Source organism: Idiotropiscis lumnitzeri, chromosome 15, assembly GCF_059441095.1.
Source record: "Idiotropiscis lumnitzeri isolate Australia: NSW breed Sydney's pygmy pipehorse chromosome 15, RoL_Ilum_1.0, whole genome shotgun sequence".
Taxonomy (NCBI): domain Eukaryota; kingdom Metazoa; phylum Chordata; class Actinopteri; order Syngnathiformes; family Syngnathidae; genus Idiotropiscis; species Idiotropiscis lumnitzeri.
In genome coordinates, this window is record NC_142405.1 from 11,043,981 (window position 1) to 11,062,297 (window position 18,317).

The following is an 18,317-nucleotide window of genomic DNA, read 5'->3' on the forward strand; positions in this document are numbered from 1 at the left end:
TTGTCCCAGCCTTTCACAGCTCTACTTTTGCTAAGCATGGTTAAGAATCTGTTGTGGCAAGTACAAATACTTTTGTTAGTTGACGTAGATATTACAGGACTGTACTTTACTTGAGAATATATTTTTCCGACGCATTTTCACTTTTACATTCAATATTTGAAAATGATACCTGAGGTTTGTACTCCTTACTTTTGTAAAAAAATAAAATAAAATAAAAAAGTACCACTGATCGTCTCAGCGGGCTATCATTCGACTCAAAACAAGCGCACCCCCAGCAGCTCGGCATGCTGAACAGTTATATTGCGCGGTGTCTCTCTTGCTCCGACTGACACTCTTCGCGAAGGAGTTTGGGTGGAGCTGCAACAGACGAGACGAAGGAGGAACCTACACAAGTCGTCCAGTTGGCAGAGTGACGAAGTTGTCTTCGCTAACTTGAAGACTCCCAACAAAACACCACGATGACTTCGACGAACACGTTTCAAGGGTTGAACACTGGATCAAAAACGAGCTCAAGGTGAATAATGGATAATGTGTTGAAGATCATTTTAAGCTTAGGTAACTGCTCGACCAGCCCATGTCATGTGAATTGAACATGTATCGTAGATATTGGTCTCGTTTTCCCCTTCAGATATAACGGTAGTAGCAATCAGCTCTTATTTGGTGCACCTTGAGCTACCTCGTTTAAAGTTGCCCTGGCTAATAAATGTTGAGAATTAGCATTGATGCTAAGCGACCAGGCGTTGCCTGCTGCGCCTGCGGAAGTATGAAGCTCTTCTCTTGTCTTTGTGCTAGCTCGTACGCAACGCGGCTACATTGTTCCCTTTAACGATCAGCGTGTTCATCCGAGACTTTCTTAAAATCAATTTATGTTGGCCAGTTCTGTTGCGTACTGTAGATTTAAATCGTCTATTGGTCTCTGGTAAGTTGGAAAAAGTTTTGAAAATTTAATTGCGATATGGCGCCCTTTGCGACCATATGATCATGTTGTCTGTCAGCGTGGACTGTCTGCAGTGTTAACTTTACATACTGCTGTAGCATGCTGGTGTAACAGAGCAGTGTAGAAAAAAAATCCCACGACGTACCACTAAACGAAAATGTTACAAAGAGTGTAAAGCCAAAAATGCGTGGTCGCAGTGGAAGAGCAATGAACAACTCTGACAGTTACAATACGTCGCAGGCATAGATAGTTGAAGAAAGACAATTTATTAGCAGTATAAAATTTGTGTGAAAATGGTAATTTTTTTCCACTGGACACCTGATGATCTCTCACGTGTCAGTAACTGGGAATCACTGACGTTCAAAACAGTAGGAGAGATTTGTTGCAAATAGCAAAAAATCAGTGAGGAATTGACAAGATGGTGGCAAAGTAATACTTGGGTCTAACTGAAACTTAACTCGCTTCTTCTTGTTCTTCGTCCTTTACACCACGTTGCCACAAGATGGCAGCAAACATCTACTGACAAAATTAGGCTCCTCAATTCACTTCAACTCAGGTCCTAGTTACAAAGACGGGGCCAAATGAATGCCTTTAGTGCTTTAAACTGAGCACAAAGGTTATGAGTGGGTTAGTTTCCAGCAAATAATAGAGAATTGTTGCCAAAATAAATGAAATTTATGACGACTAAACTACTACTATGTAAGGGTTAACTGTATAAAAATTTTCTATTGTAACTCATAATACATCAACCAACTTAAATAACGCTCATGGGCATAGACTGCTCTATTTTCTATATAGATTTCACATTAAAAACATTAGTCCTCATATAATTGGATTGCAAACCTAATTCCCATTCAATTTGAGCTAAGAGCATCTGTCCTCTGCAGGGTGCTGCGACCTCCTGGTGGTGGCTCCAGTAATCTGTTTGGTGGCTACGAAGAGGAAGCCCCCCAATCTAGAAGACCAAATAAAATGGCCTCTAACCTGTTCGGCTCACCAGAGGAGCCCCAGGCTGCACCAAGGCGCTCCCACCCTCCAGGTGAGATCAGCGTGGAATGGGTGTTGAAAAGAGGTAGTGTGTGAAACCTCTTACTTTCATGTGATAATCTCTGCATAGACGTCTCTACTGTTCTCCTCTTGAACGTAAGATGCCACTTTTCTAAGCATTTCCCATGTTAAGCATGCTGTCTTTGATTTGTGAGTCATCAGTATGAAACTTTGTGCAAGGTGTGATCTAATTTTCTGAATGCTTAAGAAGTAATATTAGTCATATCAAGCCTAAGGTCAACACAGGCTGGCTATAAGGAAAAAAATAATTTGTTTTTACTATTTCTTATTTGTTTTTAAACATTAAAAATGAGCAATGTTAATATACTCAAGCCTTTATAAGCTTTATGTGATTTTTATTTTTTATTTATTAATTTTTTTAGAGGCATGTTTCTAATGCCAAAAATGTAATTCAAATTTATTGTTTTTTTTTTTTAACCCTCTCATGAACCTTGTGAGGATAAGCAGCAACTAAGCAATGTTTTATATTTTGGGACTGTCATAAACCAAGGACCCAAATATGACATATTGTCATGACTGCATATGGTGGACAAGAAACTGAATAGAGAAAAAAGAAAATATGTCAACAGTAATACTCCCACATATCCCATAACACATATGATGTCATGTAGGTGGTAAGAGCAGCGGGATATTTGGGGAACCTGAAGCTCCTGTCCAACCACAGAAACCTCTTCCTCCCGCTGGACCAACCAGCAACATATTTGGGGCGGAGGATAGTGCTGATGTTCACAGCCCAAGCCGAAGTCACCCAAATAAGCCAAAGGTGCAGTCTACTCGATATTTTAATTTCATTCTCTGCTGACTCATCATGACCAGCTTGTGGCGTGATGATCTGCATTGATGCACGATTGAAAGTCAGTTCGAAATGTGCTGTGTGTCCCCGTGCAGTGCTGCAGGCAAGTGTTGCCAAATGGTCATTTTAATTTAATTTTTTTTTTTAACAGGACAATCTCACCGTAGGCCCTGAACCTGAATCACCAGAACCCAAATCACCAGAACCCAAATCACCAGGTGAACATCTTGCACAAACCTATTAAAACATTTAAAAATTTTAAAACGTTCTAAATGGGTTCTTTAAGATATCACTTTGTTGTTGCCAGTATCAGAAAAATCACAAAGCTGAATAATATTCTCGCAGATCGGAGTTATTTCAGTCGAGGTGGCGCTTTATATAAATTTCAACACACTTTGCTTCACTCTTGCTCTCTCTCAAATTCTCCGTTCGATATTAGTGTCAAACACTTCACGCAACAACGAGCGGTAACTGTTGGCCTAAGAATGTTAATCAAATACAGAAGCGTAAGATAACTTTTCTTAAAATGTGTATATTAATGAGGAACAATCGCTCTCCATAATATTGTAATTTATAAAACTATACACTACTGCAAGGCATAATAGAATGAAAAATAATTATTTTGTTTAGTTTGACAATAAACTTAAACAGAGAGAGTGGCATTAAAAAGCCTCTTTCCAACTGTTCTTAACAAGCAACTGCATTCCGGCCCTTTTCTTGCTCTTAATTACAGTACAGATATTTCTTTTTTTCTTTCTCATTTCACAAATGTCATGGAGCTATGCTTTGCCAGTGTTTGCTAATGTTTCTTGAGCTTTACTATGAGCTTCCAAGGTCAAGCTAGTTAGAACTCTTTTAAGTTTTCCAATTTTACCTACAAGCAAATCTTACTGATTACATCTTTCCACAAGCTCGACTTTAGACTTCTTTTCCCCCTTCTGGCATTTTCATAATGGATTCCCTTTGTCTTAAAGCAACTGAGGTCAAAGTCAGCCCGCCCGAAGTCAACGTCAGCCAGCCAGAGGTTAAAGAGCAAGTTGCCTCACCATCCGTTGTGCCAGCTAAGGAGGAGCCAACTGCTGCTCCGGCTAACCCAGAGCCTGCTCCCTCCTCATGCTCCTCGTCTACTCCACCCGTTTATGACATGAAGAACTACGAGGCTCACCTGGGACCCAAGCCTCGCTCTCACAACAGGGTCCTTAACCCCCCGGGAGGGAAGTCCAGTGTGGTGTTCTACTGATCCTCTGACCCCACGTCTTTTCCTCTTGAAGGTCTGCCCCCCCCTCCAACATGCATCTCATTCCAACACCCACTACCCCTCATGGTTTTCTCACATATACACGTGATGATCAACATCTGTTGTTCTTGAAAGCAAACACGGACTGATCTGTTGACCTCAACTTGTTGCACTTTCAGCCTGACTTCCAGCACATCATCTCCCCCTTCTCACCCCATTGACCTTAAACCTGCATAATACAATCACCGCCTTTTTCAATCAAAAATCACTTCCACTGGGAAATGGTTCCATTGCAATAAAGTTTTTTTTTTTTAAATACACCGGACACTCTCAAATTCCAAGTTGCATAAAGCCCTCAAGTTTCATCCCCCCGCCCCTCCCAAGTAACATGGCGGCCTTTGAAATCATCAATTAGTTTTTGTTACTGGCTCGTTCCAAACCACCAATGAGACCCGTTCTGTCATCATTGGTCTCTTGTATCTTCTTGCCCTCCAAACACAAGCCTGGTACAAAATGTCTACTGTCAACGGACTCTTCAGGCAGCAAAATACCAAAAATAAGTTTGACATTCAATCAAAGATGAATACGGTTGCTCACTCCCAAAAAAATGTTTGTGTTCCCTAAAGAAATTCCATCCCGATTTTATGCGAATGTGTATTTTCTGCTTTGCCCTCATTGCTTGCTTTATCTGAGAACATGACGTTTATTTGTTTTTGTTTTTTTTCTCTTGTGGTCGGCCTCTGTTTATGTTTTAAATTAAAACAGTTGGAGACGGGGGAATTCTGGACAGATTGTGGCTCACCTGAATCAAGCTGAGCTCTTTCGGTGTCACCTCTTCACCTATTTCATAAAGCGCATTGAAGGTATTCTGGATACTGGCCTGTCCCAATGTGTTGATGTGCCTGGCAGCAATGAGTGCAGCAGAATTCAATCCTGTGTATTGCAATAAAATGTTTTTGCAGTTGAAAAACAGTTTGAGCATTATTCTGTGAATAGTTGAGCTTCAAAATACCAAAATGGTAACATACATGCAAAACAGATACTGCGCATGCCCTGGATGTTTGCAGCAGTGGAAATTCAGCATACAAAGCAGGTCTTGTTTTCTCCGGTTGTTGACAATTCTTTTCCTCACAGAATTGCCACCCTCTGTCTCTGGCCAGAACGGATTGTTTAACGCTGGTCGGAAAAATACATCTATCAGGCATGGTTGCAACACTATTTGGATTAAAGGGGAAGTCAATCCAAAAATGTTTTTTTTTATGAAGTCCATCTCGTCAAAACTGGCATTGGGATTAATATTGAATTAAGCGGTAACATCCACCCGTTTTTTGTTACGTTTAAATGGGTGGCCGTTTTGGCACTTAATTTTGACTGAAGATCACATTACAGTTGCTCAGGGCTAAGTTAACAACCAATCATGGCTCAGCTTTAGAAAACGGGCAAGCCGGGATTGATCGTTACCTGAGCAACTGTGATGTCATTTTCAGTGGATAGAAAATGATAAGTAGACCGAGCAGGTCAATGCACTTCAGTGTGCAAGGCCTTGTGACTCAAATCAATTTCAAATCAACTTGTATGAAACCGCTGTTACACCACCATATCGTCAATAATTTCTCTGTTGCACTACCACATTTCCGTTTTCACATTAACATTTTTTTCAGTGATTTGATTTTCATACATCAAAGTACAACCGCGATAGCCTCATTTTGAATTATTTTATTAAATGAACACCAACAGTAGCAATTCCACGTTTTTTAATCAAATGTGTTTCACTTAATTAGTTTTGAATAATTTTGTATTTAATGAGCCTAAGTTTGATACAATTATCACACTTTATTTTTGCTGAATTGCAAATAAATCAGATTTGATTGTGCTTTAATTGATCAAATTGTGATCAAACAAGGCACATGGTGAACTTCTACATCATTGAAGTCCTTACATCCATTACTTTTACATACTGTGTAATTCTCAGCAACGTGTCTTGTCAATGAGCCTCTTTAGCTGTGTATTGTCGGCTGTCTTTGTCTGAACAGTGAAGCATCAGTTCCAGAGTGCATCGTCATGATTATTATAATGCATCAAAGGGCAGGCCAAGTGCTTTGGAAAATTGTCAACTTCCGGTTTTAGCCTGCAAAATTATAACATGACTTTCACGTGATTGTATCTCACCGAACAACTTGGACTTCAAAATAAGTTTAAACGTGAGCAATATGGAGCATATATCTACTCTTTTGAGATTTGCTTCAGCAATTAGTACACCATAAACCAAAATGTGTTTTATTTTGTAACTAATTAAATGCTAATAGTTCAACATCCCACGAATTACCTAAATAACTTAGAGAATTTATTTTTTTTATAACGATTTTTTACTTTTTTCCCTTCTACATTTGAAAACAGACAGATCTATCCTTTTGTACTTTCTACTTTGTCAAAATAGACGTGTTACTTTTTTAACCCCCTGTGGATGATGTCACTATGCTATAAATAAATAAATAAATAAATAAATATGTAACGTTAACCGTGGTTAAGAATAAGATCATGACTGAGTAATTGAGATCTTGGTGACTACTTGTAAGGCAATGGCAGCAGTGACTTGGAGGAACAAGAACATATTCGCACTCTGAAGACTCCAGAGAAGCAAAATATTCCCCATCGATAGCTTTATTTGAAATGATTGCATGGTGATGTCAGTTCAATTTCAATAATAATTTTAAAACACAACATGACGTTTAAAAAAAACAGGCAAGCATATGTGCACGGATGTCAAAATATTTTTTGAATTAGATTTTTCTAGCCGACTTATTGCAGCTGTGGTTGTGGTGTCAATTTCACAGTTTGTATTTTTTCTCTTTTACGTAAGTACTACTTTACTTCGACGTATATATATGCTCGTTACCACCCACTCCAATGCCGTTGCATCCGCGCGTTTTAACTTAAAGTCTTTCTCCGAATTTCCGGTGCGTTGTGGTAGCTTGATGCTCGTGGTGTGACGTCATCCTCACTGGGTCAGCTGGTTCCCCCATCAGAGCGGTAGCGAGAACCTCTCCCATTGGGAGACATCACCATCACCTTCCGACCCCGAAGAAAAAGAAATGGCACAAACCTCTCCATAGTGATCGCCGTCGTCGTTGGGGGTCTTATTTATTATTCTATAAATCAATTAATGTATTTATTTTTCTCATCAAGCAATGGCTACGCTTGGCGGCTGCGGCTGCTGAGAGGCAGGTGCGGCATTATCGACGAAAGCATCTCTCCGATCATTCGGCATGGCTCGGGAGAGGCCACATCCACTGGAGAAACAGCCACACGGTCCCACCTTCATTGAGGTCGCTATATTGTGCTATTCGGAGGGAGTCAACTAGCTGGGCTGTGACACGACGAGCTGGCGGCGGCGGGCGGTGGAGGAGTGGCCCTCAGTGTATTTTTCGTACCATTATATTTCCTTCGCCGAGGTGACTGTTATGCGGAATTCCACGTTTCTCCTGCGTTGACTTGATCCCAAAACACCTCGACTGTTGACAAGGCCTTTGAAAGTCCTCATCTGGCTAACCGCAGCCAGCTGCAGCCGCCAAGATGATGGAGCTACAGATTGACGAGGTGGTCTACCAGGTAGGGTTGCAAAGGGTTTGATTTTCATGACAGTCTATAGCAGGGATCCTCAATCCTGTTCCTCGAGGGCGGGTGTCCTGTCTGTTTTCCATCTCTCTCTCTGCTGCAACACATCTGATTCTAATGATCAGCTAATCAACAAGGTATGTAGAAGCTAGAAAACAATCCTGATCATTTGAATCAGGTGTGTTGCAGCAGGGAGAGATGGAAAACAAGCAGGACACCCACCGGCCCTCAGGGAACAGGATTGAAGACCCCTGGTCTATAGGATGGGGAATTTTGGCAAGGTTTCAAAATTGGATACTTTTCTTGGGAATTGGGGCATTGTGTTTAGGGGGATGTGGGAAGAAGCCCTAATACCTGGGGAAAACTCATGCAAGCGTAGTGACAACATAAACCAAACAGGATGGTTGTTAGCACATATGCCTAAATCCTGCTTTTTTCCTTTCCTTTTTTATTTATTTTTTATCAATCTTAGGCATCTGGCTAAAGTAAAGCCTCTCATTTCACAACAGTGTTTAGAATAAGTAATCCATGCCTTTGTTACGTCTTGGGTGGATTACTGTAATGCACTTTATTTTGGAGTCAGCCAGTCCTACCTCAAGCATCTCCAGTTGGTCCAAAATGTTGCTGCTCACCTCCGAACTGGAGTTTGTAGGAGGGAGGACATAACTCAAATTCTGGCCTCCCTATACTATAGAGTGCAATTTAAGATTGGACGTGGTGCCTGGAGGTACCGGGTAGCCCTCCAAGTACCACATCAGTAGCCACCAGGACTGTTCTAAAAAAAAAAGGAATTCATTTTTTGTATTGCTATTGTAAAAAAAAAAAGCCATTTGGTGGTTGATATTCCTTTTTTTTTTAAATCACACTAGGCACTGGAGTAAATGTTTCCAATAAATATCTTTTTAAAAAACCTCGTCGAGTTTCAAGGTCCATTGCATTCATACAGACAAGATACACACAAAATCCACATCACTGAAGCAATTTTGCTGAAGTAAAAAAACAAAAAACAAAATGAAGATCGCTTGATGGTTCAACTAAAAAAAATCCTGTAAACCAATGCACCACTATATTCTGAAATAAAATGGATGTCATTGTCAAGACTATGCTAAAATATATATGACTAACTGTCTTTAGGTCCCAAAACCTTCAGTTTTTAAACTTCCAGGTTCCTTCCCACAAATCTGATCGATTTATTTGTCTATTGTTTTTTTCGAAAAATAAATTTTTATCCCTTAGGTCAAAAACAGGAATTGATTTAATGAACAAGCATAGAAAACATACAAACATAATTTATTATGATCCAGTTACCGGTTTCGTCCATAATATGTCTGAAAATAGGTAAATATTTAGAACATGTTTTTTTTCAAAATAAAAGACGTTTGCAAATTTCTTGTTTTGCGTCAACGCAAAGATAAACAGTTTGCTTTCACGGAGGACTACAGAACACTGAGAATATTTACTGTTTTGAAATGCGCAAAAAAAATTGTTTTGTATTGTATTGTTGAGAGGCTGAAAATCCGAGGATTTGCACAATTTTAAATTAAGCAAGGTCTCAAAACCATTAATAGATGGTCAAAATAGTGATCAATTAATTAATAGTTGATTAGTTGTTGATGAATTGTTGCCTCTATTTCCAACATTCACAATTTTTGAAATTTTCCAAACCTATTTCCAGGACGACTATGGCTCCTGTACCGTCATGTCGGAGCGAGTGTCGGGCCTGGCCAACAGCATCTACCGGGAGTTTGAGAGGCTTATCCGCAGCTACGACGAGGAGGTGGTGAAGGAGCTCATGCCGCTGGTCGTGAACGTCCTGGAGAACCTGGATGCCGTGCTGTTGGAGAACCAGGAACACGAAGTGGAGTTGGAGCTCCTGAAGGAGGATAACGAGCAGCTGATCACCCAGTACGAGAGGGAGAAGGCGCTGCGCAAGCAGGCGGAGGAGGTGAGTCACGCTCGCCGGCTGTCGTTGGACCTCCAGCTCCATCACAGCCAGAAGGTGCTGAAGTGTACAGCATCAGATTGATTGACAAGCATTTGTTGTAATATTTGATAACTACAATTCCCATGATATTGTAGGACAGGGGTGGGCAAATTTTTTGATTGGCAGGCCACAATGAGTTCCAAAATTTGACAGAGGGGCCGGACAAGGAGCAGATGGATGGAGTGTTTTGGTAACCTTACCTCATCGGAGAAAAAAAAAAAAATACATTTAATTTTAAATGATAATGAACAAAAGCATGACAACAAAATATATGTCTTTGACACACCACAGTATTTAGAAAACAAAACATTAACAAGGTTCATTCATTTAATTTTTTTCAAGTTCAGCGGGCCGGATTAAAACGCTTAACGGGCCGCATGTGGCCCGGGGGCCGTAATTTGCCCACGCCTGCTGTAGCACTTGATAGAAGCCGTTCGAATGCAAAACAAAAAAACAGAGGAGGAGGCGAGGCCATGATCATGGGAAATCAATACCATAAACTGGGGGTCTGGCACTGTAATCTGATTTGTGCTTGCAAGGAGTAGAAACAGCGCAACAAAAGCCGAGTGAACAAAGTAAAAGGAGATGTAGAAAGCCACGGAGTTCATAGAATTTCACAAAAGAATGTACTGTGCATGAGAGAAACAATGCAACAAGCACTGGGAGGAAAATCAGCAAAGAGCGGCTCAGATTACAAGGTTATTAGGGACATCCTTGCGCAGAAACTTTATTCCTGTTCAGGCTCAGGCTGGAAGGTTAATCTATTTTATCAGTTATTTTTAGTTTATCATGATGATTTATTTATTTATTTTTTTTACAAAATATTTTTATTTATTTATTTATTTATTATTATTATTTATATTTTTTGGCGGTTTCCTCAATTCAAAGCGTGACCCTGCTCATGTGCATTGCATCCACTAACAACATGGCTGTGAATACAAACGCACAGTCAGTGTTGTCAACTTAGCATTTACTTGCTATTTTTAGTGACTTTAGCGACCCTCTGCTGGGAAAATCAATAGCATGTGCGTAATCCGTTCGACTTTATTTTCCATATGATAACAAATATTTAGAAATTTGACTTAATGCACCGGCCAAGTTATACAGTGTGATGTCTCAATTTTTATTTTAAGTTGTTGAATATTTCAAATTAATTTAATAAGGGTCTTGCTGACATTAGTTTTTTGACTAAGATTTTTTTCCCCCCAAAGCACTTAGCATTTATTTTCATATCCGTGGAGAATAAGAAATATTATTTCTGTGGTAATTGATACAAGTTGAGTTACTGTTTGGGTGAGAAACAACTGCCTGAAAGCTTGTTTGGTATCACGTAAATTTAATCACATTTCATATTGATGGTTTCAAATTGCACAACTTGCTTTGAATAATGTCATTTGTGTTTTATATAAATGGTGTAAAAAAAAAAAAAAAAACATCCAGCTGCATTAGTTTCACACCTCCCATAGCATGCCTATCATCCGTACCTTTTTTTTTTTAATCAAGATATTACCTATTAAAACTGATTGCAGTTCAAAATGTGCCATGATACACTGTTAGTTGTATGTATACAAGTATTATGCATAATATGGATTGTGTGTTTGATTAGTCAGGGGATGAATGGCAATTAGCACCTAGCGGGCAGTGTCACAAGATATTCACAATTGATTACATATCAGTTAGTGTTCATTTGCTCATAAATTGTATGATTTGAATATATTGGACGTTTGTGTCTTTGTGCTCATTTTAATTGAAAGCTTTCTTGTGCTCTCTCATAGAAATTCATTGAGTTTGAAGATGAGTTGGAGGAAGACAAAAAGGACCTGCAGGTACAGGTGGAATTTTTGGAGCTGCAGGGGAAACAACTGGAGCTGAAGTCAAAGAACTACGCTGACCAAAGTGAGTTGGCTAAAAAGATCACTCCAAGTTCAAACTCACTTGTAACCACATTGATACATAATCCTAAATAAACTGATTTCTGATTTTGTCATTGCTTAGGAATGATTCATTTAAAAAAAATATTATAGACTGTAAACTGTATTTTTAAATTGCGTTTTTTTTTTGTCACCAATGTTTTCCATCTAAATATATTATATTTATGGTCCTTAAGTATTGAAAAAAAAAATCAGCCAAAAATAAATACTCGCTTGTCATGATTTAAAAAAAAATTTTGATATATTGTCGCTGTCTTGTCAAAAACACATATCTCCAATTTTGTCATTTTTAAAAAAAAATGTTCATGTTAATGGGATATCTGTAACGCGGAAATGCCATTAATGTAAAAATAAAAAGAAATAAGTGTTTTTCACAGCACAGTGATGATACGCAAAAAATACTTCCTGCAATTATTTCGTCTGTTTTTCAGTTACACGGTTGGAGGAAAGAGAGTCGGACATGAAGAAAGAATACAACGCTCTGCACCAACGCCACACTGAGGTAAGTGTGAACAGGAAATGTTCAGCGATTGAATTCTGAACTGAAAGTTGTTTTTTCCTTTTGCACTTCTCTTCGAATTCACGCTTTGGTATTAAAGATGATCCAGACATACGTGGAGCATATCGAGCGCTCCAAATTGCAGCAGACAGGAAGCGGCCAATCAGATGGCAGTGGACGAACGTGAGTTGTATGTATGTGCGTGTGTGAGTGCGCACTTGTTGTCGTTGGCGTATTTACGGTGCGTTTGTGTTTTCGTTATGATCGCAAATGTGGCTTTCATGCTTCATGTTTCATTTTATATGTATCAAGCCTCTCATTTCATCACTGCACTGCTGCTGCCATTTGTTTGTTGGGGTCCATCACACATGTAACATGCACACACTGAGTTTAGAACACTTCTAAGCAAGCTTTTTATTTAATTTGCCTGCTTGAAGCCTCTAGCACAGGGGTGGGCAAACGTTTTGATTGGCGGGCCACAATGGGTTCTAAAATTTGTCAGAGGGCCCGGACCAGGAGCAGATGGATGGAGTGTTTTGGTAATCTCACCTCATCGGAGAAAAAAAATACATTTAATTTTAAATCAAAGTGAACAAAAGCATTACAACTATATATATATATATATATATATATATATATATATATATAAACCACAGTATTTAGAAAATAAAACATTAATAAAGTTTATTCATTTTTAATGTTTGTCAAATTCGGCGGGCTAGATTAAAACGTTTAACGGGCCGCATGTGGCCCCCGAGCCGAAGTTTGCCCACGCCTGATCCAACAAATCACTTTCCAAAGACTTTTTGGCATGAGACAATCTGGTGCAGTTTCTGTTGCAGAACAGCAGATTAATCATCTCCTGTCCTCTACATACACATCAAAATCTCTTCAAGCACAGATTGTCTAACCAATCGTAATCCCTCCAACATGCAGCGACTGAGAGAAATTCAGCATTGACCTGTGATTCTCACGATGTGTGGTTTTTGATAGAATTGCATCATAAACGAGGGATAGTAGACATTCATTACATTTCGGACAATAAAAAGAGACAGATATCAAATAATATACATATAAAAGGATAGCTAACAAGAACTAAGTAAACAAGTGTAAACTTTACTTGTTTCATGTGTCATTGTCATTTTCCAAACTTGTGTCTCTTGCTAATTTGAGACTGTGTGTCCTTGTGTGTCTTGCTGGCTTGCTCTCTGTGCTGCTGTGTGCACAGTCACCGTCACACATGGAGGAAAAGGTAAATCCAACATGGTCACGCAACTGCCTTCTCCTCCTTTTTTCCTCAACTCCTAAACCCGCCTGCTTGGATTTGACTTTCCGGATTCTCCTTGTTAAATGCTCGGCATGTTTTTTAAGGACATAAATATTGTAAATTGTTGCTTGATTGATTGCTCGATGGCAAACATTTACAATAATGTTCTCAGATTTATCACATTCCTCCATTTACTTGGCCTCATGGTGTGTTTTTGTCCCTCTATGTGCATTTTCGTCTTGCCCGATTGGTCTCATGGTTTTACATTGATTTTAAATTAAACAGAAAAATTGAAGGGAAGGATCCTTTTCGACCGTTCCTTTAATTGTTTTTTTTAGTATGCTACTTGCTATGAGATTATTTTCATTAGAGGCGGACATTTTTAACATTGTGTGAAAAGAACAAAAGAACTAAGGATTAATAATGCTAATGATGAGGGTATTAGCACAATGTGCTAGCGGCTAGCATGCTTGTCTCACCGTTGTGAGCATATAAAATATTCTGAATGGACAGCTAACGTTTGATCATTGTCTGTGTTCGTTGCCAACAGCAAAGCAGAGCGGCCGCCGTCGTTGAGCCTGTATCCCAGCGGCGAGGGCATGGTACGTGGGGGTCTCGGGGGGGCTAGGATGATGCCCGGGAAAGACATCTGGCAGGTCAGCGAGCTCGGCCAGTCCACCCTCAGTTCGGCCTATCAGGTGGGACAGACAGCGGCCATCTCTTGTCTCCACAACCGCAACCGCCAGAGGTGGGGGACTTGAGTCACATGGCTTGACTCGAGTCAAACTTGAGTCGCCAGTTTTTAGAACTTGGGGCAAGGATCATAGGCTTGACTTGCCTGTTTACATTCGAATTGCATTTTCCAGGTAGTGCGTCATTTGTTTTGTTTTTGAAAAAAAAAAAAAAAAGGTCATTCTTGTGTGGGTCGCTCGTGCAAAGCGGCCAACCAGTAAGCTATGATGCTCAGTGCTGATGTTACCACCGAATTTACTTTGGGCTCAACTTGACGTGCTTGGCTTTAAACGTACAGCGTGCACATAAGTGACTTACTCCCACCTCTGGCAACTGCTGCTGAGGAGTGGTTGTGGGGCATGGCCAGCCTTACTGCTGACCATCCGGAAAGCCACACCGCCAAGGACCATCCTTCATGCCTGCTTGCGTCACTCTTGATGCAATAATAGAATTCTCATTTAAACCCAAACCACAATTTATTTGTTTCTGCGCCGACTCAAGCAAGCTGGGGTCCTTTTTAATGGCTTTCCTTTTAATTTTGTGATAATTTATTTGTGACCATGGAACTTCTGCCTGGTGTGCTCGTGTTTTAGTTTTGTCAAGTGCTTTTGGATGTTTTTAAGTTTCCATGGGTGCGTATTTATATTGCAGTGGTATAATACGAAATACTTCTGTTGCTCAGCTTCCTGTGCTCAGTTTTTCAACGTTTTATTGTTGTCTTAGTATGTCCCTTCTTTCTGTTATTTAAGAATAATCATCTTGTCCGTGTTTGGGAAATGATAGAAACCAGTTTGAACTTTTGCAAACATGCAGGAATCAGTAGACTAAACTTAATGAGATAAAACATCTTAAATATAATCTTTTCCATAATTGATTTCATTACACTTCTATGTAAATGAGCGATATAAAAACAAAACGTGTGTAAGGGCCAGTCAAAGAGTGAGTGCCCTGTAAATAGTACAATGACCTTAAAGGGGAAGTAAAAAAATATATATTTGAAATAAAATGTTCCATGCATTTTCACTAGTCTAAACATGCCATTCTTATTCATATCACCTTTGTGGAACATGAGTTAAGCAGCAAAATCGATGTGTTTTGTGCCAACACAGCGTGCGACCATTTTGTCACTTCTGGCGACTGAAAATTTCATCACAATTGCTAAGGGCTCAGGTAACGACCAATGCCGGCTCACCTGTTTTCTCGGGCTGAGCCATGATTGGTCGTTAGCAACTGTGACGTCGTTTTCAGTCGACAGAAGTGACAAAATGGCCGCCCGCTGAGATGTAGAAAAACGGGTGGATTTTGCTGCTTAACTCATATTCCGCTAACTAGTGAGGCTGCTTAGAACATATTCTTAAGAAATCTTTGTCATTAACATTCCCTTTAACAACTGCTACCTGCTTAGACAATGTGAAATAAAATATTTTGAAGAAAAATAAGAACTTTTCAGTATATGTTTTAGGTGAACTTCATCTTTGACTTGACCTCCACTGAGTGTTGCTCATACTGGCATCTACTTGTCTCTTACTCCTCTCATGCCACCGTCACACACAAAAGGAGGATGGATCAGAGTCTGACTCTGTGGCGGCCACCCCCAGCAGCACCGGAAGCAAGTCCAACACGCCCACCTCCTCCGTCCCCTCTGCCACCGTCACCCCTATCAACGAGGGCTTCCCTCCCTCTGAGTTTGATGTGATGCGGGCCGGCAGCCGGGGCAGGAAAAACGCCAAGCGGCTCAGCCGTAACATGGAAGTCCAGGTTTCCCAGGAAACCAGGAACGTAAGCATTGGTATGGTCACTGATGCAAACGAAAACTAGCCTCCCCCATCTTCAAGTGTTGCTTTGTGCAATTGAAATGTTTTGTTTGGCAGGTATGGGAAGCAGCGATGAGTGGTCAGAGTTTCAGGAGATCATTGATTCTACTCCAGAGTTGGACATGTGCGTGGATCCCCGATTGTATGGAGGAGGAAACAGGTTCTGCTTTATTGGCTGCCTAGCATGCACAAAGTTTTCTGCAAAATATTATATAGGGTTTCCCTAAAGTTACTTTACACTTTTCCTTTTTTTTTTTTAATGTTTGAGGTTTCATCCGAAGAGATTTGAAGTCACCACAGCTGACACACAGTTGTGTAACGTGAGGGTTCGTTGGAGGTTGATGGCACACTCTTCTTAAAATGAAAGAGAGGGATGGAGACGGAATTCTTATTTAGCAACACTTTTTACTCAACACACCGCAGCTACCATCGTGCATTTCCTGACACACTCTCCCACCTGACTCTCGCAAACCAATCAGGAGACCCTCAAGTAAATGAGAACAGATTAATAAACACATTAACTCAGCTGCTTGTGCAACACAAATGAGAATATCAAAATGTCTAACTGTGTAAATAATAATTCTGCAAATATAAAAATAAATAATATATTTGAACTAATTCACTTCAATTTATGAATTAACTTTGAATTGACTTTAATGTTAAACCGAATAATTCTCAGTATAATTGTTTACTGACTTCTGAACCTTACAGTTGTATTAATGCTTTTTCCAAAAAGTTACATATTTTCTTATGACCGTGTATTTCTTTTGATCCAAAAATCTTACTACAGGACATTCTCTAACTGACCATATGCAAATAAACGCAGCGCAACACAACAATTCCTTTGTGTGCTTAGTGTATGTTCGTGATAATGCAACACAAACAATATTATAGTTTGCCATAAAACACACTGCAGTCATTGTCAGGCATGTTTTCATAAAGTTCATGAAATAAATACTTCTAAAAAGGTGAAATTATTGGTCCATATGCAAACAAACAAAAACAGTGCATCCCAATCTCAACAATACAACTCGATATGTTTTCAAATAGAATCATCAAATGTCATTATAGCAAGGCAGCTTGTCGTCGCTTCCTGTGATGAGCGTCGGATGACTCTCACACTGTAACGGCTCACTGCTATCATGCAACCAAGCTGTCTGCTGTGACCATTTTGTATTACAGAAGACATTCATATGTGCTACCCACCAAATAAAACTATCAATATTACACTATACATAAAATGCAATCAAACCATGTTATTATCTTTGAAAATGCTCTTGCATTGGCTCATTGAAATGTACCGAATGAAGCCGGGCTCGAATACATTTTTTTAATAGTTTTTTTTGTGTGGGTTTTGCAGCCCCTCCCAGGGAATCGTGAACGAGGCCTTCGGAATTAACACGGATTCTTTGTATCACGAGATCAAAGACGCGAAGTCGGACATTATTGGAGACGTAGATGCCGGAGCAGAGCTTCTTGGTATGAAAACCACAACAACTTTCTTGATGTGACTACTTGAATGCTCACATGCTATCGTCGCTGTTCGGAATAGTCAGTTTAAGGGGAATAAGAGCGGAGGCATGTGCGTGTGAATGCATTTGACATCGCATGGCTGAGGCTGGAAGAAGGCTGGGAAACGCTCATGCGTCACTGCAGTCTTCCAGGGATTCTGACTGGCAGCTTTTGCAATACATGCAATGTATTTTTTTCATGTTTGTCTTGTGCAAATATAACAAACATCAACAGGAACATGAAAATAAAATAGCAATTTTTGAGTACACTTTAAGGTCATGTTCTTATGACGAGCAAAAATTATTTGTAATGTGTTCACAAGATATGAGACAATTAATGCAAATTTAGCACTTTTGTTGCTAGATTTCGCTCCTTTTTAGAGTACTGTATTTAGGTTCCCTCCACAAAAGCTCCTAGGTTTTAATACTTTTAAAATTAGTTTGGAAATCTTAACCACAATTTTAAATGTGACTCAAATACACACATTTGCCCTTTGTACGACAGTTATTTTGTCTTCAATTTTTAGCAACAAGTAGCATCCCTTGAAAATGAGTCGGAAGCACTGACACTGGATAAGAAGTTTTCTTGTCCCTGCACTTCTGCTCGTCTTTGTGTGAGCTAAAGACATACTAGAGTAAGATATTTTTTTGCTTTATGTTCTTATTTGGATTTTGTAGGCAAAAAAGTGGTTTCACATTTTTTTTTCAAATTTTTGGCTTTTGAAATTATTTTCCAATTTAAATGTTGATGTTGAACGAAGTGCTTATCTTCTGTTAATCTCCCACTTTTTTTTCTTTTCTCCCTTTTTGTGCTTCCGCTGGTGGCACCCATAGGCGAGTTCTCAGGTGTGTATTGAAACATGTTCTTTTCTTCCCATTGCTTTCTCCTCTTGCTGCTCTGCAAACACCCATTCATTTCTTGTTCTAAT

At 39.7% G+C, this 18,317-nt stretch overlaps 2 protein-coding genes across 14 annotated transcripts in view; both read left to right on the plus strand.

The window, feature by feature from the left end:
* The first annotated feature begins 288 nt into the window (after positions 1–288).
* jpt2 (Jupiter microtubule associated homolog 2) lies at positions 289–5,007 on the plus strand. 2 transcript variants are annotated; one of them, XM_088317852.1, is made up of 5 exons: positions 289–514; positions 1,825–1,976; positions 2,617–2,768; positions 2,950–3,016; positions 3,773–5,007. In XM_088317852.1, exons 1-5 carry the CDS (start codon positions 459–461, stop codon positions 4,036–4,038), a joined length of 693 nt encoding a protein of 230 aa, XP_088173978.1. In that variant the 5' UTR covers positions 289–458; the 3' UTR covers positions 4,039–5,007. The 2 variants fall into 2 exon arrangements, with proteins under 2 accessions (XP_088173978.1, XP_088173979.1); XM_088317853.1 differs by lacking the exon at positions 289–514 and adding an exon at positions 756–919.
* Positions 5,008–6,996: 1,989 nt separating this feature from the next.
* The window catches only part of mapk8ip3 (mitogen-activated protein kinase 8 interacting protein 3), a 29,666-nt gene continuing 18,345 nt past the window's right edge, over positions 6,997–18,317 (plus strand). For 2 of the 12 annotated variants that reach the window (XM_088317997.1, XM_088317999.1), the window contains exons 1-11: positions 6,998–7,644; positions 9,326–9,595; positions 11,410–11,530; positions 11,997–12,067; positions 12,165–12,247; positions 13,293–13,316; positions 13,882–14,029; positions 15,621–15,852; positions 15,935–16,037; positions 17,238–17,356; positions 18,223–18,234. In XM_088317997.1, the coding sequence (XP_088174123.1) occupies positions 7,609–7,644; positions 9,326–9,595; positions 11,410–11,530; positions 11,997–12,067; positions 12,165–12,247; positions 13,293–13,316; positions 13,882–14,029; positions 15,621–15,852; positions 15,935–16,037; positions 17,238–17,356; positions 18,223–18,234 (1,219 nt within the window). In that variant the 5' untranslated portion in view covers positions 6,998–7,608. Of the gene's footprint in view, positions 7,645–9,325; positions 9,596–11,409; positions 11,531–11,996; positions 12,068–12,164; positions 12,248–13,292; positions 13,317–13,881; positions 14,030–15,620; positions 15,853–15,934; positions 16,038–17,237; positions 17,357–18,222; positions 18,235–18,317 lie in introns of all 12 variants that reach the window. The other 10 variants (XM_088317998.1, XM_088318008.1, XM_088318006.1 and 7 more) reach the window with 9 other exon arrangements.